This window comes from Phyllobates terribilis, unplaced genomic scaffold, assembly GCF_046119375.1.
Source record: "Phyllobates terribilis strain yellow unplaced genomic scaffold, ASM4611937v1 Scaffold_5__5_contigs__length_657084704, whole genome shotgun sequence".
Taxonomy (NCBI): domain Eukaryota; kingdom Metazoa; phylum Chordata; class Amphibia; order Anura; family Dendrobatidae; genus Phyllobates; species Phyllobates terribilis.
In genome coordinates, this window is record NW_027362765.1 from 316,136,828 (window position 1) to 316,161,121 (window position 24,294).

The following is a 24,294-nucleotide window of genomic DNA, read 5'->3' on the forward strand; positions in this document are numbered from 1 at the left end:
AGTGGGGAGAAATTGGGGAAAAAAATGCAATTCTAAGATTGTTTTTTGGGAATTGCTTTTATGGTACACATTTTGTGGTAAAATGACCTAGCAATATGATTCTGTTCATCAGTGCGATTATGGCGATGCCAAACATGTCCAGTATTTTTTTATTAATTTTAGTGGTGAAAAAAAAATCTGAAGTTTGCAAAAAAAAAATTTTTTAGGTTGGCTAGTCATTTTCCGAGATCCGTAATGTTTTTATTTTTCGGTTGATGGAGCTATGTGATGGCGTATTTTTTGCTGGAGAGACAATGTTTATATAGATACCTTTTGGAATAAATGTGAAGTTTTGATCACTTGTTACAGCATTTTTTGTGGAATTGCAGCGACCCAAAAAAATGATGATTACTTACCGGTAATCGGATTTTCCAGAACCCACGACAGCACCCATGGAGAGAGGGATCCGCCCCAAGGGCAGGAAACCCTACAGGTTTAAAAGGCGGAGCCCTCAGCTATGCCTCAGTGGTTTGCCGAGCATCAGAGTAACCCCGTTGGTTAGTTTAGACAATACATACATACATACATGGAATCTTCCACACTTAAGAATTCAGTGCAGAATATCGACAAATCATGGCGAATACATAAGAGAAGGTATACGTATATTTCTGTTTCTTCATTTCATACGTATGCCCCCTTTTTTTTTTTTTTTTTTTTTGTGACACCCCATGATTTACGTGTGCATCCTCCACCATAAAGAGAGTGAGAAGGGAGGGAATAAGTGAGGGTGCTGTCGTGGGTTCTGGAAAATCCCTTTACCGGTAAGTAATCATTTTTCCCATTCCCCACGAAGGCACCCATGGAGAAATTACGAAGGAATCCCCTTAGGGAGGGACCACTGCTTGTAGGACTTTCCTACCAAAGGATAGATCACCAACACCTAGATCCACCCTGTAGTGCTTGAAGAAGGTGGAGGGTGAAGACCACGTGGCAGCCCTACAAATCTGCTCCAGAGAATCATTTGCCCTTTCAGCCCAAGAAGTAAGGACAGCCCTCATGGAGTGTGCTTTACTTTTATCAGGAGGGGAGAACCCCCCTGAGGTGTAAGCCAGAGCAATCCCCGTCCTGACCCATCTTACTATAGACCCCTTGGACGCTGCCTGGCCCTTCTTGGGACCCTGAAGAGAACAAACAATGAGGTGGATTTCCTAATACCCTTGGTTGACTCCAAATATTGTAACAGACATCTCCTGACATCTAGGGTATGGTACTCCCTTTCACCTTCATTTTTAGGGTTCTCACAGAATGAAGGTAATACTATATCCTGTGCCCTATGGAAGGTGGATACTACTTTTGGAAGAAAGGCAGGGTCTGGGGAAATAATAACTCGGTCGGACAGGAATTGGGCTGATTTATAGATAGAGCCTGAATCTCCCCCACCCGTCTGGCCGATGTAAGGACTACCAGGAGGGCCGTTTTAAGGGTTACATTTTTTAGAGAACAATCTGATAAAGGTTCAAAGGGAGACTTAGTAAGGGTTCTGAGGACCAGGTTTAAGTCCCAAGGGGCTGCTCTCAGATGAGGGGCAAATTCCGACTGACTGACTGCTCTGAAAAATTTTGCTATCAAGGGGTGGGATGAGACGTTCCCTCCGAAGAGGGCCCCCAAGGCTATCGAGTGGACCTTAAGGGTGCTCAGTTTTTAGCCCCAATTCCCAACCCTTTTGTAGGAATTCCAGAATCTCCACATATGGGACTCTCTGATTCTTTAAGGGATTTATTCCTGAAAAAAACATGAATTTACTCCATATCCTGTAATATATAATAGATGTTGTTTTTTTCCATGACTTAATAAGGGTGGATATTACATTTTCCGAACACCCCTTATTTCTCAGGTGACGCTCAAGCGCCAAGCCGTTAAATGAAGTTTCTTTACGTCGGGGTGATGAATGGGGCCCTGGGATAGGAGGTTTGGAATCTCTGGAAGTACCGACGGAGTTGCTACTGAAAGGCGGTGTAGCCAGGTGAACCACGTACCCTCGGAGATATTTTGGATTTATTGAAAAGAATTTCTGGACCTTCCTGTTCGATCTGTTTGCAAAAAGGTCTATTTTTGGAACCCCCTAGAGATCTACTATTTTCTGGTAGACTTCTGCGTTTAAAGACCATTCGTCCTGGTCTACTCTGTGGCGGCTCAGGAAATCTGCTTTTACGTTTTCTGACTCCTTCAAATAGCCTGCTAAGATGGAACTTAGATTCACCTCTGCTAGCACCATAATTTTTTGTGCCTCGGCCATCAGCCCTTCTGACCTTGTTCCTCCCTGCTTGTTTATATAAGCTACTGCTGTTTTGTTGTCTGAGAGTATTTTTAGGCTGCGTGCCCACTATGCGCTTTTCAAGCGTTTTTGCCGTGGAATTTCCGCAGCAAAAACGCTTAAAATAACGCTTGGTAATACGTGCCCCATGTTCCCCAATGATAATCCGCATGTGCTGTGCACATGCTGTGGAAATTTCCGCTGCGGTTTATCATTGCGGAAAAATATGCAGCATGTCCATTAATTTTGCGGACACGCAGCGCAATCGCCGCCATTGACTTGCATTGGACCGCGTGACATCCGCATCACTGCATCTGCACATGCGGATATCACACGGCTCAATGTGCGGATGGTACCCAGGTCTGGAGAAGAGGAGACACTCATCCAGACCTGGGTACCATAGAACCTGTTAAAAAAAGAATTTAAAATAAAAAATAAAGATTATACTTACTTTCCGATGTCCTCCCGGTGTTTTCTCCCCTCCATCTGGTCTGCTGTATGGGTCGCGGTGTTGTGAAGGACCTGCCATGACGTCATTGAGTCATGCGACCTGTCACATGACTCAGTGAAGTCACCGCAGGTCCTTCACACCACCGCGAGCCGCCCAAGACACCAGACGCAGCGGAGAAAACACTGGGAGGACATCGGAAGGTAAGTATAATCTTTTTAATTTTTTATCATTCTTATTCTTTAATTTTCAACTAACTTGGTCACACTACTATAAATCCATGCTGGTTGCATGGATTTATATAGTGTGAACAAGTTGTCAAGCACTTTTCCAAGTGATGCTAAAATCGCTTGGAAAAGTGCTTGATAACCCGCATGCAAAAATGCATGCAAAAACGCTTTTCAAACGCTTCTACCTGGCGGGAAAAAAAGCATGTAAAAAACGCATGCATTTTTCCTGCCAGGGAGAAGCGGAAAAAATATGCAGCATTTCTGCATCGTGGGCACATAGCCTTAGGTGTCGATTTTTGACAACTCGCAGGATTTTTCGTAAGGTCAATCCTACGGCTGCTAATTCTTTCCTGTTGGAAGAAGCCTTTATTAGGTTTTGTGGCCATCTCCCGTGAAGAATACTTCGGTCTATGTGGGCTCCCCACACCCGGGGGCTTGCGTTCGTGGTGAGTATTACGGGGTCTTTCTCTTCCCATGGAACCCCCTGGAATAGATTTGCCTCGTTTGTCCGCCATGTTAAAGACAGCAGAGTATCCCTTGATACCACTATCTTTATGTCTAAGTTTCCCCCTAATCTTTCTTCTACTCTCAGAATGTCCCACTAGAGAGATCTGAAGTGGAACCTCGACCAAGTCACTGCTGGGATACATGCGGTTAGAGACCCCAGGATGGACGTGGCTTTTCTTAATGTAGTTTGTGGGTTGTTTATCAGTTCTGAAGCTAGGGCCTTTATTTTCCCCTTTTTTTTTCTTCTGGAAGAAAGGACATCCAACCGGATTCCCCCAAAAATTAGTTTTTGTCTTGGCTCTAACTTGGACTTTTTTAAGTTTATTAGCCACCCTAAGGAGGCTAAGATTTTTGAGACTTTTGATACTACTTGATTGCATTCGGACTCCGATTTTCCTACCACAAGAAAGTCGTCCAGATACGGGATAAAAATTATGTCTGCTTCCCTTACGTGTGCTGACATTTCTGCCACTATTTTGGTAAAGACCCTTGGGGCCAAGGACAGTCCAAAGGTGAGGACTTGAAACTGTAGATGTGTTAAGCGCCCTTTGATGTAGACCGCCACTCTTCGGAATCTTTGATGACCTTGAAAGATGGGGACATGGTAATAGGCGTCTTTGAGATCTATAGTGGCCATGAAACATTTTGGGAACAGGAGTTTAATTATTGAATAGATGTTTTCCATCTTGAACCGTTTTAGTGCCAGAAACTTGTTGAGTTTTTTTAGGTTTATGATAGTTCTGTATGATTGATCCGTTTTTTTTCTTAGGAATAAGGGGCTGTAAAACCCCTTCCCCTGTTCCCCTTCTGGGACATAGGTCAGTGCTCCCTTTTGGATTAGGGACATAACCTCTAGCTCTAGGGAATATTGAACCAACCCAGAAGGCTGGTGTCTGGTGACGATATAGGTATCTGGAGGAGTTGAAAGGAATTCCAGTTTCAACCCCTCCCGTACTGTGTCTAGAACCCAGGGGCTCCAGGAAATATTTTCCCAGGCAGGGAGGAAGTGATTCAATCTTTCACCTACCTGGGACCTGGAGTTATTGTCTTCCTGATTTTTTTGGGAACCCCGACAAAAAAACGCTGCCCCTGGGAGGTTTTCTCCTTGCTTCTTGGCTCCACTTTGAGTCTTTTGGCTTCAGCCCCCACTTCCTGAAAGGGCGGAAAGGACTTTTGAATTTTGGTGCGCTCACCTGGGGAAACCTTTATTTTTTGAGTCTCCCGCCTTATCCAGGATCTCGTCGAGAGTGGGCCCGAAGAGGTAATTTCCGTCTAAGGGAATACCGCAAAGCCTGGACTTTGAATTGAAGTCTCCTCTCCAGTTTTTTTAACCAGAGGGCTCTTCTGCCTGAATTTGACAGGCCACAGGTTAGGGCTGTCAGACGAACGGCATCTGCTGAGGAGTCAGCAAGAAAGTCTGCTGCTTTAATTATATTTGGCAGGCATGCTAGCAGCTCGTACCTAGGGCATTTGTTCCGGATCTGGTCTTGCAACTGAGCCAGCCATACACTTAAAGATCTCGCCTTGCATGTTGCTGCTATATTCGGCTTGAATGCTGTGGCTCCTCTTTCCCACGCTCTTTTTAGAAAACTCTCTACTTTCCTATCAAGAGGGTACTTCCGGAGCCCCGCATCATCAAATCGGAGGGAGGAACTTCTGGAGACTTTGCAGACTGCCACATCTATCTTGGGTGCCTTATCCCAAACTTCAGAGTCCTCTGCCCCGAAAGGGTATTTTCTTTTCATCAGTTTGGGGATATAAGCCTTTCTGTCCAGTTTTCCCCATTCCTTTTTAATCAGCTGGGAAATGGTTTTGTGCACTGTTAAACACTTGTGTTTCCTACTTTCTAGACCTCCAAACATTTGATCTTGTACGGACCTGGGCTCTTTTGTGTCTTCCACTTTCACGGTAGCCCTAACTGCTTTCACCAGCCTACTAATTTCGTCAAGCGGAAAACAAAAGGGGTCTTCATCGCTATCTGAAGAGGATGATGATGCTGTGGAGCTTGTATCGAATGTTCCTAGCTGGCCTTCCTCCCCGACGTCTTCTGAACTAGAGTTGTCGCTAGCCTCTTTTGACGGTGTGCCTGCCTTTAACCCTTTAAATTACTTTTTAATTTTGCTTCTAATCATGGACTGAATGTTATCCATCAACGAGGAGGACTCGTTTGACAAGGTTCTCTCAATACAATCTTTGCATAGCTTTTTAGTGTATGTGGCATCTAATCTACTTTTGTATAGTGCACATTCCTGGTGTTTAGTTTTTGATTTGAGTTTTTCTAGGCCTTCCCTAAGGGCAAAGTGTAAAAGAAGGTGGACACATTTAATAAGGTTTTTCCAGGGTTTCAACCCTGACTTACCCCACCTGACTCAAGACTGCCGAGGTCGGAGAAGCTGCTTCTATGGGTTCTCCGGGCTGAGCTGTGTCCTCCATTCTTGAAACCCTGCAGCAGTGAATGGTGGAAGGGGGAGGGGGCTTTTGACAGCGGCATTTAACAGGCTAACAATCGATTGTTAGCAGCAGGTCCTGTTTGTAACACACAGCCATCACCTGCCAGGAATGGGGCAGGCTCCATACACCCATATCCGACTTCCGACTTGCGTTGTACATGTACAGCGCATGTTTTGAAGGGGTTAAAGAAGACCGCTTATATTTCATACATTAGAATAATCAGATGCCTCCGATGTAGGAGCAAAACGCTCATTTGACGGATGAAATTATTTTTACATTTGCTGAGAAATCATTATTCTTGGCAGTACATCGTCCTTGTGCTGTGTAGAACATTGTCAGTCTATGTGCACATAGCAATCTATTACTGACTGTTTCATGCTCATGGGAAGAGTGGTCAGCCCGTGTATGATTGGCTTATATGCCGCCAATTGTTGGATGATTAACAGCTGCCATTGGCTAGTGTAAACTTGACTGTACAGTCATGAAAAAAATAGAGCAGCAGGCAGTGTTTATATATACAGTACAATATACAGGCTCATTGACCAGCTGACCAAAGATGAAGGGCCATAAGCCTACAAAATTTTGACAGTGGATTCCACATCTTTTTCTATGATAAAGGAAATCTGTCATTAAGATCAACCCCCACCAAACTGCATATATGGTCATGCAGGGCTTTATAATGTAAATCCATTGACACCTTTATATCTTCTATCTGTTGCTGCATTCCTGAGAAATTAGCGTTTTAATCCTCATGCAAATACAATGTTAAGTGCACTGGGTGTGACAGAGCACCTAACAAGCCTCTGCTTACCAAGGTTATTTCCCCGCCCAGCACCATCTTCTTTAGCTGATCGCTCACTGTGTGTGAGTGCAGTTACCAGGCAAGGAAATCAGACAGTCAGCTATCAAACTAAAAAGATGCTGGTGTTGGGTGGGATTACAACCTTGGGAGGGTGGGGCTAGTTGGGTGCTCTATTATACCCATAGCTCTTAACATCTCATTTGCATATGAATGAAAATGTTAATTTCTCAAGAATGCACCAACAGATAGAAGATATAAAGGTATCAATGGATTTACATTTCAAAGACCTGTATGCCATATATATGGTTTGGAAGGGTTCATCTAACTGACAGATTCCCTTTAAAACAGATAGACACTTCAAATTTACTTGAGCTACATAATAATCTAAGAGACCCTTGTGATCAACAGCATCAGAAATACATTTCTAAACCAGAAATCACTTAAACATATTTTAAAATTTTAGTAAAACTTTTAAACAATTATATAAGAAAAGAAAAAAGGTATAACATATCATGTATCAAGCACCAATAACAACTTACCATGACCTCATGCTGCGGAGCACTACACTCCTCTGAATTCGCTTGTGAATTGCCAGTAGAAGGAGACATTTTGCAGGTTTCTTTGTTCCGGGATCCATCTGAAATAATGTGATTAAAATACCTATCTGCACCATAATGAGGCTAAAGTTCCATTCACACTGTGCATTGCAAATCGTTAAACAAACGAGGACAGGCAGCATGTTTGCCGGATGTGCAGTCCATACATTTACACAGGCCAACCTGGCCAGACATTCTGTAATACATCGTTGATGAGTGCACATAGTCTGCCAATGTTCTCGGCAGTGCAGGTACTGTTTGCACAAAAGACATTTGTTCTCTTTAGCTTGTAGTCCTGTGTAAACCAAAACATAATTTCACCCGACAAGTGAGACTTTCGCTCATTCGCCAGGTGATCGTCAGCCTGCTTAGACCAGCATGATTCCTAGGAATGATCATTCACTATAATCGTGTAGTGTAAATGCCCTTTCTGACACAAATTAAATGTGTCCTTAAAGAAGCACTCCCATTATTTATTTATTCCCTAAACCTATATGTAATGCTGGTGGGTGTGGACTCACGGGGCCATGAGCCGGGCTTACCCTGGAGAGGCATAACTAAGTGACTACTGGCTACTCACTAGAGCCTCTGATGGTGATTATAGGCTGGGCCACAAGCAGGCAACAGGTACCACTCTAGGGCAGTCCCCGGGCCTGTAGCAGCTGACCAGAAGGTCAGACACTGGAATGAGGACAGGTGGACAGAGGCAAAGACGTGGTCTGACAATTCGAGGTCAGGGCAGGCAGCACAGGTTCAATATACATTGCCCAGGTCAGGATAAAAGAGTAGGCAAGCCAGGTCAGAACACAGAAGAGACCATACAAGAAAGCACCTTGCAGGAAACTAGCCAAAAACTGTACTGGCACCTATCTCACGCAAGGAGTGGTGGGAGGAGCTGCCTAATAAACCCCCTGTTGCTTGGAGATAGGCCAGAGAATCTCACCTCTGTAGGACACAAAGGGGTTAAATGCCTGCAAAAAGTGGCCATGCTTCCCTATAGCTAGGTGGAGACTTAGCAGCAGCCAGCAGGAGGATGCAGCAGTGTTGGAAGTGCTACAAGAGGCAGCTCAGCGAGACAGCTCTTGACTGGGGAGAGCAGAGCGGTGACTGCACTGAGAAGGGCAGCACTTATCACCCGTGTGAGTCACCGGCGTGACACTATGTTAAAGTGTGGTAATATTCTCATCAATTGCCATCTTCCCTGGTTTCCAGCCCCGCTCAAGTCCTCTTCTAAGTCGTGTGACAGCTCTTCTGACCAGCTAGCTCACACAGAGTTTGAGCTGAAAGTCCCATTTACAATGCAAGTCTATGGAGCCTTGGCTTTTACAATGTAGACCTTATGGAGGTTCATAAGGAGGCTCCATAGACTTACACTGTAAGCGAGACTTACAGCTCACATACAGAACTCTGTGTGAGCCAGCTGGTCAGAAGAGCCGTCACATGGCTCAGAAGAGGACCGTGTACGTGTAGTCATGTGGATGTTATGCGGTCCAATGCAAGTCAATAGCGGCAATTTCGCCACGATTCTGCAAAACTAATGGTCGTGCTGCGGATTTTTCCGCAATGATAATCCGCAGCGGAAATTTCACCAGCATGTGCACAGCACATGCGGATTATCATTGGGAAACATGGCAGACAACTTAACATGCGTTTTTAATGCGTTTTCGCGGCGGAAATGCATTAAATCCACATCGTGGGCACGCAGCCTAAGGCTGAGTGCCCACGATGCGGATTTAATGTGTTTCCGCGGCGCCATTTCCGCCGCGAAAACGCATTAAAAATGCATGTTAAGTTGTCTGCTCCCGGCGATGCTGCTGGCTCTTCACGGTGGTAAAAGGACCTTCCATGACATCATTTAGTCATGTGACAGGTCACGTGACCGCTGTCGTGGTCGCGTGACCTGTCACATGACTAAATGACGTCATGGAAGGTCCTTTTACACCACCACGAGCAGCCGAAGACACCGGGCGCACCGGAGAAGGAGACCGGGGGCCATCGGAAGGTGAGTATAATGTTTTTTTTTTATTTTTCACCATTTTTATTCTTTTTTTTACTATAGATGCTGCATTTGCAGCATCGTAACTTGGTCACACTATATATGCCGGTTGCATGGATTTACTGTATATAGTGTGACCAAGTTGTCAAGCACTTTCCAAGTGATGCTAAAATCGCTGGGAAAAGCGATTGATAACCCGCATGCGAAAATGCAAGTGAAGAACGCTTCACAAATGCGTCTACCTGGCAGAAAAAACGCATGTAAAATCCGCATGCGTTTTTTCTGCCAGGGAGATGCAGAAACGCTCTGCCGCATTTCTGCATCGTGGGCACTTAGACTAAAAGAAATCCTAGGAATGTCCAACATCTGCAGTGCGCCAACCTACAACAGTCAGCTCTGGCTGGTTGTAGTAGTGGCTTTAGCTCTTCAGCTTAGGATTATTAAGTAGGTGCTGAAGGTAAGATATGTCTGAGCCGATCATTTTATAAGCTTCTAAGGCACAAGTCAGAAGAGCACTTACCAGGAGATGCGTTTTGCGGTTGGTCTCCAGAAATGACATCCCTTATTGGGGCATTGGCTTTTTCTAAATCCTCACACTCCTCCATGGAGAAATAGACTGTGACATCTTGACACCCTATAGGAACCTGTCACACAGATAAAACTGTCATTCAGACAATTACATGGGATGTATAGCGCATTCACCATTCTATAAGATTCCATAGAAATGAGAGAGCCACACCCCTGTATTACTGACACCGTGCACCAGGGCCCCATTTATGAGATAGATGTGGGTTCCAGCAGTGGCACGCACATCTTTGGCATGTCTATGTTGTCATGCATTAACTGCCCCACTCGTATTCCCAGCAGCGCTCACCTCTCCCGTCAGCAGCTGGGTGATTGTATTGGTGAGCTCTAGGATCTTCTTCTTATTCTTTCCCTCTTCTCTCCTTATGTCAGGTTGGGGATCTTCGTTGGGGCTCTGATTCCTACAGAATCCTCCTGATACAATGGGGCTGCTGCTGTGCGTGACTTGGCCACCAGACATCTTTAATACAACATAATCCTGTGAATTGCAATAGTGACTTTAGTGGACATTGCTGAGGTTCTGCGTGTCCACCACACGCCCTGGACTATGTAGGGACAACAATTACCCATAATGACTCATGGTCTAGTCTTATCTCTGACGTATTAACAAAGATAAGACATGTTATGTGACAATCACTCCTAGAATCCTTAACTTCTCCTCTTTTATTAATGGGTTGTCCAGTTTTATAAAAATGATTGGGCTAAGTCTGCTTAAACTTTAAATTACCAAAATAAGCAGTACTTCCCCTTCTGAAGCCCCTGCCACTTCAGTGCTTCTTCCAGGACTGTTTAACGTGGACACATCACATAAGCAATACATGACCGCTGCAGCCAATTACTGGACTAAGCAGTGTTGCACCATCGACGTTTGCATCACAGTGATCGGCTGCAGCAGTCCTCACTACAGCGCTGTCAAAGTCTAGTGAGAAGGAGACGAGGAGGCAGGGGAGTTAGTAGGCATGTCCTGCTTATTTTCTTCTTTTCAAGGGTTATTCCCATCAAAACCTCTCATGGTTGAAACCAGGGCTGTGGAGTCGGTAAGCCAAACCACCGACTACAACATCTCTCTGACTCGACTCCACAGCACGGCCTCAGCATGTACATAAAGTGCAGCACTGATCCATCTCCACTAAAAGTCCAGACCCTTAGATCAGGAACAGGACAGACATTTATAGGCCATTTCATAGCTTTCCCAAATTCTTATGGAAACATTTCCAGCACATCCTGCATTGTACTAATGAACCCAATTTATTATATATTTAGGAGTCGGGAGTCGGTCCATCTTATACCAACTCCAACTTCACAGCCCTGGTTGAAACGGGAATAACTCAATCAGGTCCAATAAGGAATCAGCGGAAGGTGGCTGAGCTACCCTGTTTCTCTAACTCCCATTCATGGCTGAGATGTGATTAACCCTATAAAGCTTAGGCAACCTTAGGAACTTTTTTTTAATGAAGCCAGACACCCCCTTTAATAAAGATAAAAAGTGTTGCCCTAGACATTTCCAGAATGCTGTTCTTCTCCCTCCATCTCCCTGCATTAATGACAGAGGCAGCAGAGTCCCTCACCTCTCCCGTCAGCAGGTAGAGGATGTCTAAGGTAATGTGCAGTATCTGGTCAATCAAGTGGTTCCTGGCCTTGTCCATGCCGAGTGATGCAGTCAGGTCATCAAGGCGCGACAGCTTCATTTTACAGATCAATGCCTCGTGTCCAGGTGGAGTGTGGATATCACCTGGGAAACAAATCTGCAAAGCAACAAGTGATTGATTCATCTGCCTCCGAAAGACAATGTCCCCAGCCCAACTGCTAGCTGTCAGAAGAAATCCTGTCTCAGGCAGCTGGATTTCCGGAAGGTGGCGGGTCTCATTTATTGTCCACATCATTGTCTCATCTCTCCTGCCTGTCATATGGAGTAGGACAAAAGAGAGGGGCAAAAGCCAAGGTCAGGGCATGCCTCCGATTCATTATAGCCTCTCAGGCAGGTCAGAGAAGGGAGTGCCGGCGCATATAGTGCTGGCAGAGGTTACAACATGTGTACATGCCCACAGAAATCAAGTGCATAGCAGGAAGGTACACAGTTGGGACACATCGAGGGGCTAATTAAAAGTTATGTATTAGAATAAATCCCAGAACCAATGACCCATCGCCTGACAACATAACTTGAAATAAGCCAAAAGTGTATATAACGTGAAATAATTTTATGGTAAAGTCATCCAGCCCCTTTTGAACTGTCATGAATTCGCCAAGACAATGTTGATGAAGAAAACTTCTTTCCTGTAGATGTAGTGAATGCCCACGTGTCATGGTTATAGGCTTGGGCATACACTGATCAGGCGATATTAGTATCCATTGCTTGTATTGCTGCAGCCCATACCGTCTACCATCCTTGTATGCGCGTGTCTAGTACTGCCTACACTGCCATGTGCCACACTGCGATATTGCCGGGTCAGTAATGGCCACTACACATTATTTACACCCGGCCACCAGGGAAGCTGATCACAGGCAGTGAATGAGAGGGGGTCGGCCCCCAATGATCTCAGATTCATCACCTATCCAAACTTCCTTAGCTATGCCCTTATGTATTATTTATGGGGATCTTAGTTTTATTAATAAATTTCGCCAAGCTACTTAAATAACTGCCGTTTTAATTTTTATTGCATAAATCAATAATACATAAGAAAATAAGCAACTTTGTAATATTTCTTATCAGAGAAATCTGCTTCTTTCTCTGCCAGGACTGATCAGAATTGAGAATTTTGATAATGACTGATCAGTACTGGCAGAGAAAGAATCAGATTTCTCTGATAGGATATATTACAAAGATGATTACTTTCATGTGTCCTATCGATTTATGGAAAAAAAACTAAAATGACTCTTAATACTTTAAAAGAGTCTTTAACTTACGACAAAGCATACATCTGAAACTTCCAGTCATGTAAAGTAACAAAATCAGATGGCACACGCCATCTCTGCCATTGCTCAATCTCTGTGATTCTTATTGTAGCAGTGACAGCACATCAACAGAGAGCATCACCGCTGCAGCCAATCACTAAACACAATGTCCCATGACATCTACATTGGCTGGGCTGCTGAGCACAGTGAATGGTTGCAGCGGTGATGCGCACTGTTGTCATGACATCCCTGCTGTGACCAAAACACAAAGCCAGGAGCAGTTTCAGGGTGGCAGCGCTGGCCCAGGGAGGGCGCATACCATCTGGCTTTATGTTACATGACTGCAAGCCTTTTACTCCATGTGCTGACAGTGAAAAACCCCTTTAAAGCCCTTCCCGCAAATGGACGGAATTATATGTGTAGATAATGCAATAATGCTGATCCTACTGACAGATGCCCAGAAAAAAACAGCTATTCAGACACACCCCTGGAAAGAGCAGCCATTCACAATGGCATACAGACAAGATGCCAACATTTCTGGTTTTGCAAAAGATTCGTCTGCTTAAATACTGAAAAATTGGCTTCACCTTCTGTCCGTCTGTACCTTTCAGCCTGAGTGTCCACGACCAGTAATGGCAGCGTTTTGGGCACAGCTCACTTTCTGTCCGTCTGTACTTTTCAGCCTGTGTGTCCACGACCAGTAATGGCAGCGTTTTGGGCACTGCTCACTTTCTGTCCGTCTGTACTTTTCAGCCTGTGTGTCCACGACCCCTTAATGGCAGAGTTTTGGGCACAGCTCACTTTCTGTCCGTCTGTACCTTTCAGCCTGAGTGTCCACGACCAGTAATGGCAGCGTTTTGGGCACAGCTCACTTTCTGTCCGTCTGTACCTTTCAGCCTGAGTGTCCACGACCAGTAATGGCAGCGTTTTGGGCACAGCTCACTTTCTGTCCGTCTGTACTTTTCAGCCTGTGTGTCCACGACCAGTAATGGCAGCGTTTTGGGCACTGCTCACTTTCTGTCCGTCTGTACTTTTCAGCCTGTGTGTCCACGACCCCTTAATGGCAGAGTTTTGGGCACAGCTCACTTTCTGTCCGTCTGTACCTTTCAGCCTGTGTGTCCACGACCCCTTAATGGCAGAGTTTTGGGCACAGCACACCTTCTGTCAGTCTGTACCTTTCAGCCTGTGTGTCCACGACCCCTTAATGGCAGCGTTTTGGGCACAGCTCACTTTCTGTCCGTCTGTACCTTTCAGCCTGTGTGTCCACGACCCCTTAATGGCAGAGTTTTGGGCACAGCACACCTTCTGTCAGTCTGTACCTTTCAGCCTGTGTGTCCACGACCCCTTAATGGCAGAGTTTTGGGCACTGCTCACTTTCTGTCCGTCTGTACCTTTCAGCCTGTGTGTCCACGACCCCTTAATGGCAGCATTTTGGGCACAGCTCACTTTCTGTCCGTCTGTACCTTTCAACCTGTGTGTCCACGACCAGTAATGGCAGCGTTTTGGGCACTGCTCACTTTCTGTCCGTCTGCACCTTTCAGCCTGTGTGTCCACGACCCCTTAATGGCAGAGTTTTGGGCACAGCTCACTTTCTGTCCGTCTGTACCTTTCAGCCTGTGTGTCCACGACCCCTTAATGGCAGAGTTTTGGGCACAGCACACCTTCTGTCAGTCTGTACCTTTCAGCCTGTGTGTCCACGAGCCCTTAATGGCAGCGTTTTGGGCACTGCTCACTTTCTGTCCGTCTGTACCTTTCAGCCTGTGTGTCCACGACCCCTTAATGGCAGCGTTTTGGGCACAGCTCACTTTCTGTCCGTCTGTACCTTTCAGCCTGTGTGTCTACGACCCCTTAATGGCAGAGTTTTGGGCACAGCACACCTTCTGTCAGTCTGTACCTTTCAGCCTGTGTGTCCACGACCCCTTAATGGCAGAGTTTTGGGCACTGCTCACTTTCTGTCCGTCTGTACCTTTCAGCCTGTGTGTCCACGACCCCTTAATGGCAGCGTTTTGGGCACAGCTCACTTTCTGTCAGTCTGTACCTTTCAGCCTGTGTGTCCACGACCCCTTAATGGCAGCGTTTTGGGCACAGCTCACTTTCTGTCCGTCTGTACCTTTCAGCCTGTGTGTCCACGACCCCTTAATGGCAGAGTTTTGGGCACAGCTCACCTTCTGTCAGTCTGTACCTTTCAGCCTGTGTGTCCACGACCCCTTAATGGCAGCGTTTTGGGCACAGCTCACTTTCTGTCCGTCTGTACCTTTCAGCCTGTGTGTCCACGACCCCTTAATGGCAGAGTTTTGGGCACAGCTCACCTTCTGTATCTTTAAGCCTACGTGCCCACGACCCGTAATGGCAGTTTTGGGCACAGCTCACCTTCTGTCCGTCTGTACCTTTCAGCCTGTGTGTCCACGACCCCTTAATGGCAGCGTTTTGGGCACAGCTCACTTTCTGTCCGTCTGTACCTTTCAGCCTGTGTGTCCACGACCCCTTAATGGCAGCGTTTTGGGCACAGCTCACCTTCTGTCCGTCTGTATCTGTGACTGGATCTGTTACATACGGACCCTAAATTACTGTGCACTAATCCTAACCCCATCCATAGTAACAACCACCCGTCACTCAATATGGTTGCTAAGGGCAACAACATTCAAATGCTCCTAAACATAAACATTACAACCCCCAATTGTCTCTGTCTGTGATGGGATAGGAGCCCTCCGGTGTCAGTCACCTGTGAACGCTGCTCCTTCTGGGTCCTCCTGGGCGCTGGTAGAGGAGGACTGCGGGCTCTTCCAGAGGCTAGTCTCATCTTACCCGCCAAGAGGAAAAGCACATGATCCGGCCATGTCTGCAGTCACAGGAGACATCTTGTTGGAGTCCGCTCCACCCTTACGGCGATGGAGGGGCCAGGCTTCGGCCCAGCAGGGAGTCACAGGGCGGACTCTGCACGGAGGCGGTCCACGTTCTGCCTCCAGTGGCCTACAGCGCCAGAGTGCAGCTGCTGTGTGCCCTGCCATCTAGTGGTGACGTTAGGTATAACACCCCTAGGAATGCCTGTCTGCAACTAGAATATGACCTGAAATCTCTTCTGGTGGGTCCAGTGACAGGCGCCATCTGTCATCACTACACTCCTGCTCCGCATCGGTTCTCTTATTCTGGCCCCATCAATGCTCATATTAGTAACAGTCCCATAGCCCAAAGTCGTGCCTACCACCTTCCCATTTCTGTGTCAGCAACAATGCTCAGTCTGTTGATGGGCTAAGATTACATAAGTTACCCTGATCTCCACTTTAAGTACTATTGGCCCTACTGATCCCATTCCTACCCCCTTTCTGGCTGTTCGCTCATTTTTTCCCCATAGCGGAGACCTGTAAATGACTGGAGCAGTGCTGGGAGAAGCTGTTTGGGAGCAGTGCTAGACTAGTCCTGTTCTTGGATCTCCTAACTATATTTTCTCTGAAATGCTGGAGAGTTTCAGAAAGTTATATACCGGGCTGCAGTTATGCCACCAGGATCTGATTCCTGCTGTCCGTGGATTGGGCAGCATGGATGAAGTAACAGTTCCCCTATAAAGTGGTTGGGTTACTCTCATCTGCAGGAGCATACCGCTCCCCAGCCTCCTTAATTCCTGCTCGCGCATGCGGTTAGCTTCTGCTTCACTGACTGCGCAAACCAATGGTGCTATCACACTGCTGGCCTGAACTGTGCGCTGTTATACCAAGCAGCATCAAAGCAGCACAGTGGCACTGAAGCTGACCGGGCCTACAGCTAACCATGCACTCCAGCTTTAGAGCAGCGCTTCCAAGCTTTATTGGAAGGATCTTGTACGCACTGTACGTGTTCCGTCACTACTCCAGTGGAGGCCAGTAGCCTAGGCAACAAGCAGTAAGCTATAAAATAGAATACCGTCCTTCTTAGGAAAAGTAAATTGTAAAGTTGCTTGTTTTTGCTTCAGTCCTTCTGCATCATGTGACCACAATTGTGACAAGATGGCTCACACAGTGTCTCCTGTGTGGACAGGAAGTCACCTTCTCAATGTAACTCTATGAGATTAACAACAAGGTTCTCTTAGGTTTACATTAAGAAAGGAACTAATGGCCCACAGTGTGAGACAGGATAGTCAAAGCTGGTCACATGATGCAGGAGATGACCGGAGCAGAGCTGGAAATGGCAGAAGGCAGTGATGGGTAAGCATTTTAATGTACTTACCACACAATTACTGATTAGCAAGAGAGGGCAATAAAGAATAACGCTGGATTAAGGGGAACCTGACAGCTGATACATGATCCCCGATCCACGGTCAGCATGCATCAGGCTCTGTGTAACGGGTCCGGGAGGCGGAACCTCTGAGCTACTATACAAGGGGGCGGCCCTTGTAAGGGAGCGGGTGGCAGTCTCTGGATGAACGGACAGGGAAATACGGCAAGTGATCAGGGCAGTCTCTGGGTGAACGGACAGGGAGATACGGCAAGTGATCAGGGCAGTCTCTGGGTAAGGGGTAGGTACGACCTGTGATGGCAGAGCCTCCGGGTAGGCTAGCAGGCAGATGGTAGATTGGTGCTCCCAGGTGAGCAAGCGAGAGTCTCTGGAATAGCAGGTGGTCACGGCACGTGACGGCGGAGCCTCCGGGCTGGCAGGCAGGCAGGTAACGGAGAAGCGCTCCCAGGTGAGCGGGCAAGAGTCTCTGGAATAGCTGGTGATCACCGCACGTGACAACGGGACCTCCGGGCTGGCAAGCAGGCAGGTAACGGAGATGCGCTCCCAGGTGAGCGGGCAAGAGTCTCTGAGATAGCTGGTGGTCACAGCACGTGACAACGGAGCCTCCGGGCTGGCAAGCAGGCAGGTAACGGAGAAGCGCTCCCAGGTGAGCGGGCAAGCTGGTCCATAGACAGACTGACCGGAGTAGTAAGGCAGACCGTCGGACCTCAGGCAAGCAGGCAGGTAGCTGATATGCGCTCCCAGGTGAGCGGGCAGGCTGGTCCTTAGACAGACTGACAGGAGTAGTAAGGCAGACCGTCGGACCTCAGACTGGCAGACAGGTAACAAGTATTCAGGCAGGAATCAGGCAGGTAACTGGCAGGAATCAGGCAGGTAACTGGCAGGTAACTGGCAGGTAACTGGCAACGGGACCTGAGGGCTGAAGCACAGGTGAGACACAGGTGCAAACAACATTGCTCGGGCACCTCCATTTTGGAGGAGGTGCCTTATATATGATGAAGTCCTCCGGCCATTGGCCGGGGACTCCTTAGGACGGCGCGCGCGGCCCCTTTAAGAGGAGGGGAGCGCGCGCGCGCCCTAAGCACAGGGGCCGGGAAGGAGCGCGCGCTGAGAGCAGAGCGGGAGGAGGACGCCGGGCACGGAGCAGAGCAGGAGGAGGACGCCGGGACGGAGCGCGCGCTGCCAGCAGAGCGGGGAGAGGACGCCGGGACGGAGCGCGCGCTGACAGCAGAGCGGTGAGGGGAGCAGCGTCCCTGCCTAGCAGAGGGCAGGGACGCCAGCGCTACAGTACCCCCCCCTTTAGGCCCCCCCTTTTTTAGGCCAGACAGAAATTTAGCTAGGATGAGAGGGGCATGGATATTCTCCCGGGGCTCCCACGTTCTCTCCTCAGGACCAAACCCCCTCCAATCTACCAAGAAAAAGGTCTTTCCTCTTACCCTTTTGGTGGCAAGAATGTTCTCTACCTCAAACTCGTCCTCAGCAGAAACCGGAGCAAGAGGCATACCTGTAGACTTAGAAAAAGAGTTAAGTACCACAGGTTTGAGGAGAGATACATGGAAGGAGTTAGGGATCCGTAAGTTGGCCGGGAGTTTCAATTTATAGGCCACCGGGTTGATCTGACTGATAACCTCCAGTGGGCCGATGAACCGAGGCCCCAACTTATAGGAAGGGATCTTGAGCCGGACATATTTGGACGAGAGCCAGACTTTATCCCCAGGACGGAATTGAGGAGGATCCAGACGTCCTTTGTCAGCGTGCCTTTTCATACGCTCGGATGACAGAAGGAGTGCGGACCGGGTACTCTCCCATATGGAGGAAGACTCGCTCTTGTGATTGTTGTACGAGAATTCGGCCCTTGGCAGGAGATCCACCCAGTCAGAATGGTGAGCATTAACGAAGTGCCGGAGGTAACTGGTCAGGTTCTGATTGATCCGCTCCACTTGACCATTAGACTGTGGGTGGTAAGCGGAGGAGAAGTCCAGAGTGACGTCTAGCAATTTACAAGTGGCTCTCCAGAAACGAGAAGTGAACTGTACTCCTCGATCCGACACGATGTGACGGGGCAGGCCATGAAGACGGAAGATGTGGCGGATAAAGACTCTGGCCAGCTCGGGTGCAGACGGAAGACCTGGCAGGGGAATGAAGTGAGCCATCTTGGAAAAGCGGTCAGCGACCACCCAAATGACCGTACAACCGGCAGAGACGGGCAGATCAGTTACGAAGTCCATCGCTATATGCTGCCAGGGGGCAGCAGGTGCTGGCAGAGGAAGAAGGCGGCCGGCCGACAGGTGTCTCGGAACCTTGTTGCGGGCGCAGGACACACAGGCAGAAACAAAGTCCATAACATCCTTGTGCAGGTTAGGCCACCAGTAGTGCCGGGTAATAAGCTGGAGGGTCTTTTTCTGACCGGCGTGGCCAGCTAGTTTAGACGAATGACCCCAGTGTAGGATCCTCTCCCGATCAGGTACCGATACGAACGTCTTACCAGGAGGGAGACAATTTAGACTCACGGGGGCCACCTGCATTACTCTGGCGGGATCGATGGGGCAGTCACATGGTCTACGAGGTGGTAATGTCTCTGCCTCCTCCATATCAAAGACATCAGCACAAGACCAATAAGGAATCGGAAGACCAGGTAGATTAGCTGGGATAGGAGAGGGACGAACGGAATGGACGGGAACCAGACAGGTTTTATGACAGTCTTGTCCCCAGCGAAGGACTTCTCCGGTTTGCCAGTCAAGCACGGGTGCATGTCTCTGGAGCCAAGGCAGACCTAGCAAGAGGGCGTGAGAGAGTCCAGGCAGAACGTGAAGGGAGATACTCTCTGAATGCAGCATACCCACTTGCAGAGTAATGGATTCGGTGATGAATTGGATGGGGCGAGATAAGAGGCCCCCATCCACGGCAACAACAGACAAGGGTACAGCCAGAGGTTTGGTGGGGATGCGGTATTTCTCCACCAGGGACAGTGAAATAAGATTTCCGGCTGCTCCAGAGTCAAGTTGGGCTAGTTCGGAATAACGATTCTCCCCACAGATGATTGAGACAGACAGCAGCAGGGATGGAGAGGATTTATTTTTGTCTAGATCAAGTCCTCTGAGCGAACCTAGACACAGGCGTTCTCCCGACCTCTCCGGGCAGGCACGGATCCGATGCTCCTTACTGCCACAGTAGAAGCAGCTCCCCTCGGCACGGCGACAGTCCTGACGGGATTTGACCATCTTGGTCTGGTCGACCTGCATAGGCTCAGGAGAGTGTACCTGGGGAGAAACGGAAGGAGTGACGGGTTTCAGAAAAGTAGGACCCAGACGTGGAAGCCCCTTTTCACGGGTGACCTCTTTGGCACGTTCCTGGAACTGTAGGTCAATCCGGGTGGCAAGAGTTATTAGGTCATCGAGAGTGGTAGGAATGTCCCGACCAGCAAGTTCATCTTTAATACGGCCGGACAGACCCTCCCAGAAGACGGATACCAGAGCTTCGTTATCCCAGGCCAGCTCCGAGGCAAGGGTGCGGAACCGTATGGCATATTGACCCACGGTGAGGCTTCCCTGACGGAGGCGTAGCAGAGATGATGCGGATGAGGTCCTCCGTCCGGGTTCGTCGAAGGCTTTCCGGAAAGCCGTGAGAAAGGCAGGCAAGTCGGACACCAGGGGGTCTCCTCTCTCCCACAGAGGATTTAGCCAGGCCAGAGCCTCCCCGGTGAGATGGGACATGATGAATGCAATTTTGGCTCGGTCGGAGTTAAACTGGTGGGACAATAGTTCAAAATGCAGGGTGCACTGATTTATGAAGCCCCGAGCCAGGACGGAGTCGCCTCCGAAGCGAGGAGGTGCAGAGAGCCGGGGTCCGGAAAAGGATACCATGGTACTGGCCGTAGTTGCAGGATCAGACAGGGTGTTCAGGCGAGTATTAACATTCCGCAGATGACCCAGGATGGCCTCCTGTTGGGACTTCAGACGGGACAGTTCAAGACAGAGGTCCGAGAGCGAGGGAGCTTGGGTGCCACCGGGTTCCATGGCCCGAGCAAACTGTAACGGGTCCGGGAGGCGGAACCTCTGAGCTACTATACAAGGGGGCGGCCCTTGTAAGGGAGCGGGTGGCAGTCTCTGGATGAACGGACAGGGAAATACGGCAAGTGATCAGGGCAGTCTCTGGGTGAACGGACAGGGAGATACGGCAAGTGATCAGGGCAGTCTCTGGGTAAGGGGTAGGTACGACCTGTGATGGCAGAGCCTCCGGGTAGGCTAGCAGGCAGATGGTAGATTGGTGCTCCCAGGTGAGCAAGCGAGAGTCTCTGGAATAGCAGGTGGTCACGGCACGTGACGGCGGAGCCTCCGGGCTGGCAGGCAGGCAGGTAACGGAGAAGCGCTCCCAGGTGAGCGGGCAAGAGTCTCTGGAATAGCTGGTGATCACCGCACGTGACAACGGGACCTCCGGGCTGGCAAGCAGGCAGGTAACGGAGATGCGCTCCCAGGTGAGCGGGCAAGAGTCTCTGAGATAGCTGGTGGTCACAGCACGTGACAACGGAGCCTCCGGGCTGGCAAGCAGGCAGGTAACGGAGAAGCGCTCCCAGGTGAGCGGGCAAGCTGGTCCATAGACAGACTGACCGGAGTAGTAAGGCAGACCGTCGGACCTCAGGCAAGCAGGCAGGTAGCTGATATGCGCTCCCAGGTGAGCGGGCAGGCTGGTCCTTAGACAGACTGACAGGAGTAGTAAGGCAGACCGTCGGACCTCAGACTGGCAGACAGGTAACAAGTATTCAGGCAGGAATCAGGCAGGTAACTGGCAGGAATCAGGCAGGTAACTGGCAGGTAACTGGCAGGTAACTGGCAACGGGACCTGAGGGCTGAAGCACAGGTGAGACACAGGTGCAAACAACATTGCTCGGGCACCTCCATTTTGGAGGAGGTGCCTTATATATGATGAAGTCCTCCGGCCATTGGCCGGGGACTCCTTAGGACGGCGCGCGCGGCCCCTTTAAGAGGAGGGGAGCGCGCGCGCGCCCTAAGCACAGGGGCCGGGAAGGAGCGCGCGCTGAGAGCAGAGCGGGAGGAGGACGCCGGGCACGGAGCAGAGCAGGAGGAGGACGCCGGGACGGAGCGCGCGCTGCCAGCAGAGCGGGGAGAGGATGCCGGGACGGAGCGCGCGCTGACAGCAGAGCGGTGAGGGGAGCAGCGTCCCTGCCTAGCAGAGGGCAGGGACGCCAGCGCTACACTCTGGCTGTGTGATCTCAGACAGTTATGTATGTCTCTGAAAGGCTGCGGTGTTTCAGAGAAAAATACAGTGTAATAGCCGACCAGGGACGGAGCTGGGGCAGACTAGTTGGACAGGTGGATCCCTGGGGGCTTGGCTTTGCTCCCTGCCTCTCTGCCTATGTGCACCTATAGAAGTCGCCGGTTTTCAAAGTATGTTTTTCACTGTAGCGCTGCAGTGTGAGATCATACAGCCCGTGATGGATACTTGCTGCCTGTGGATCATGCACCCGTTGTCAGGTTCTCTGTAACAGTGTGAAGATGAAAGTGAACTCATCACATCTAATGCTTGTCCATGGGGCTGCATTGTGACCTGCGGCCAACTGTGACCGTGAGCAAAAACTGTGACCGTAAGAAAACTGTGACCGTGAGCAAAAACTGTGACCGTTAGCCAACTGTGACGTGAGCAAACTGTGACCGTGAGCAAAAACTGTGACCGTGAGCAAACTGTGACCGTGAGAAAACTGTGACCGTGAGCCAACTATGACCGTGAGCAAAAACTGTGACCGTGAGCCAACTGTGACCGTGAGCCAACTGTGACCGTGAGCAAACTGTGGCCGTGAGCCAACTGTGACCGTGAGCAAAAACTGTGACCGCGAGCAAACTGTGACCGTGAGAAAACTGTGACCGTGAGCCAACTGTGACTGTGAGCAAAAACTGTGACCGTGAGCCAACTGTGACCGTGAGCCAACTGTGACCGTGAGCAAACTGTGACCATGAGCCATCTGTGACCATGAGCAAAAACTGTGACCGTGAGCCAACTGTGACCGTGAGCAAACCGTGACGTGAGCAAACTGTGACCGTGAGCCAACTGTGATCATGAGCAAAAATTGTGACCGCGAGCAAACTGTGACCGTGAGCAAAAACTGTGACCATGAGCCAACTGTGACCGTGGGCAAAAACTGTGACCGTGAGCAAAAACTGTGACCGTGAGCCAACTGTGACAGTGAGCAAACTGTGACCGTGAGCTAACTGTGACCGTGAGCCAACTGTGGCCGTGAGCCAACTGTGACCGTGAGCAAACTGTGACCGTGAGCCAACTGTGACCGTGAGCAAAAACTGTGACCGTGAGCCAACTGTGACCGTGAGCAAAAACTGTGACCGTGAGCAAACTGTGACCGTGAGCAAACTGTGACAGTGAGCAAAAACTGTGACCGCGAGCCAACTGTGACCGTGAGCCAACTGTGACCGTGAGCAAACTGTGACCATGAGCCATCTGTGACCGTGAGCAAAAACTGTGACCGTGAGCAAACTGTGACCGTGAGCAAACTGTGACCGTGAGCAAAAACTGTGACCGTGAGCAAACTGTGACCGCGAGCAAACTGTGACCGTGAGCAAACTGTGACCGTGAGCAAAAACTGTGACCGTGAGGCAACTGTGACCGTGAGCAAAAACTGTGACCGTGAGCAAAAACTGTGACCGTGAGCAAAAACTGTGACCGTGAGCCAACTGTGACCGTGAGCAAAAACTGTGACCGTGAGCAAACTGTGACCGTGAGCAAAAAGTGTGACCGTGAGCAAAAAGTGTGACCGTGAGCAAAAACTGTGACCGTGAGCAAAAAGTGTGACCGTGAGCAAAAAGTGTGACCGCGAGCAAACTGTGACCATGAGCCAACTGTGACCGTGAGCAAAAACTGTGACCGTGAGCAAACTGTGACCGCGAGCAAACTGTGACCGTGAGCAAAAACTGTGACCGTGAGCCAACTGTGACCGTGAGCAAAAACTGTGACCGTGAGCAAAAACTGTGACCGTGAGCCAACTGTGACCGTGAGCCAACTGTGACCGTGAGCAAAAACTGTGACCGTGAGCAAAAACTGTGACCGTGAGCCAACTGTGACCGTGAGCAAAAACTGTGACCGTGAGCAAACTGTGACTGTGAGCAAACTGTGACCGTGAGCAAAAACTGTGACCGTGAGCCAACTGTGACCGTGAGCCAACTGTGACCGTGAGCAAAAACTGTGACCGTGAGCAAACTGTGACCGTGAGCCAACTGTGACCGTGAGCCAACTGTGACCGTGAGCAAACCGTGACGTG

General features: G+C 49.2%; 1 protein-coding gene across 2 annotated transcripts in view; it reads right to left on the minus strand.

Moving 5' to 3' along the window:
- LOC141273092 (uncharacterized) overlaps positions 1-15,730 on the minus strand; it is a 39,476-nt gene extending 23,746 nt beyond the window's left edge. Inside the window, exons 1-5 of one of the 2 annotated variants that reach the window (XM_073684467.1) lie at positions 15,523-15,730; positions 11,477-11,653; positions 10,198-10,386; positions 9,844-9,967; positions 7,271-7,368 (exon numbers count right to left, since the gene is read on the minus strand). In XM_073684467.1, coding sequence (XP_073540568.1) covers positions 7,271-7,368; positions 9,844-9,967; positions 10,198-10,386; positions 11,477-11,653; positions 15,523-15,600 — 666 coding nt within the window. In that variant the 5' untranslated portion in view covers positions 15,601-15,730. The remainder of the gene's footprint in view (positions 1-7,270; positions 7,369-9,843; positions 9,968-10,197; positions 10,387-11,476; positions 11,654-15,522) is intronic. The other variant, XM_073684466.1, reaches the window with a different exon arrangement.
- Positions 15,731-24,294: the final 8,564 nt, after the last annotated feature.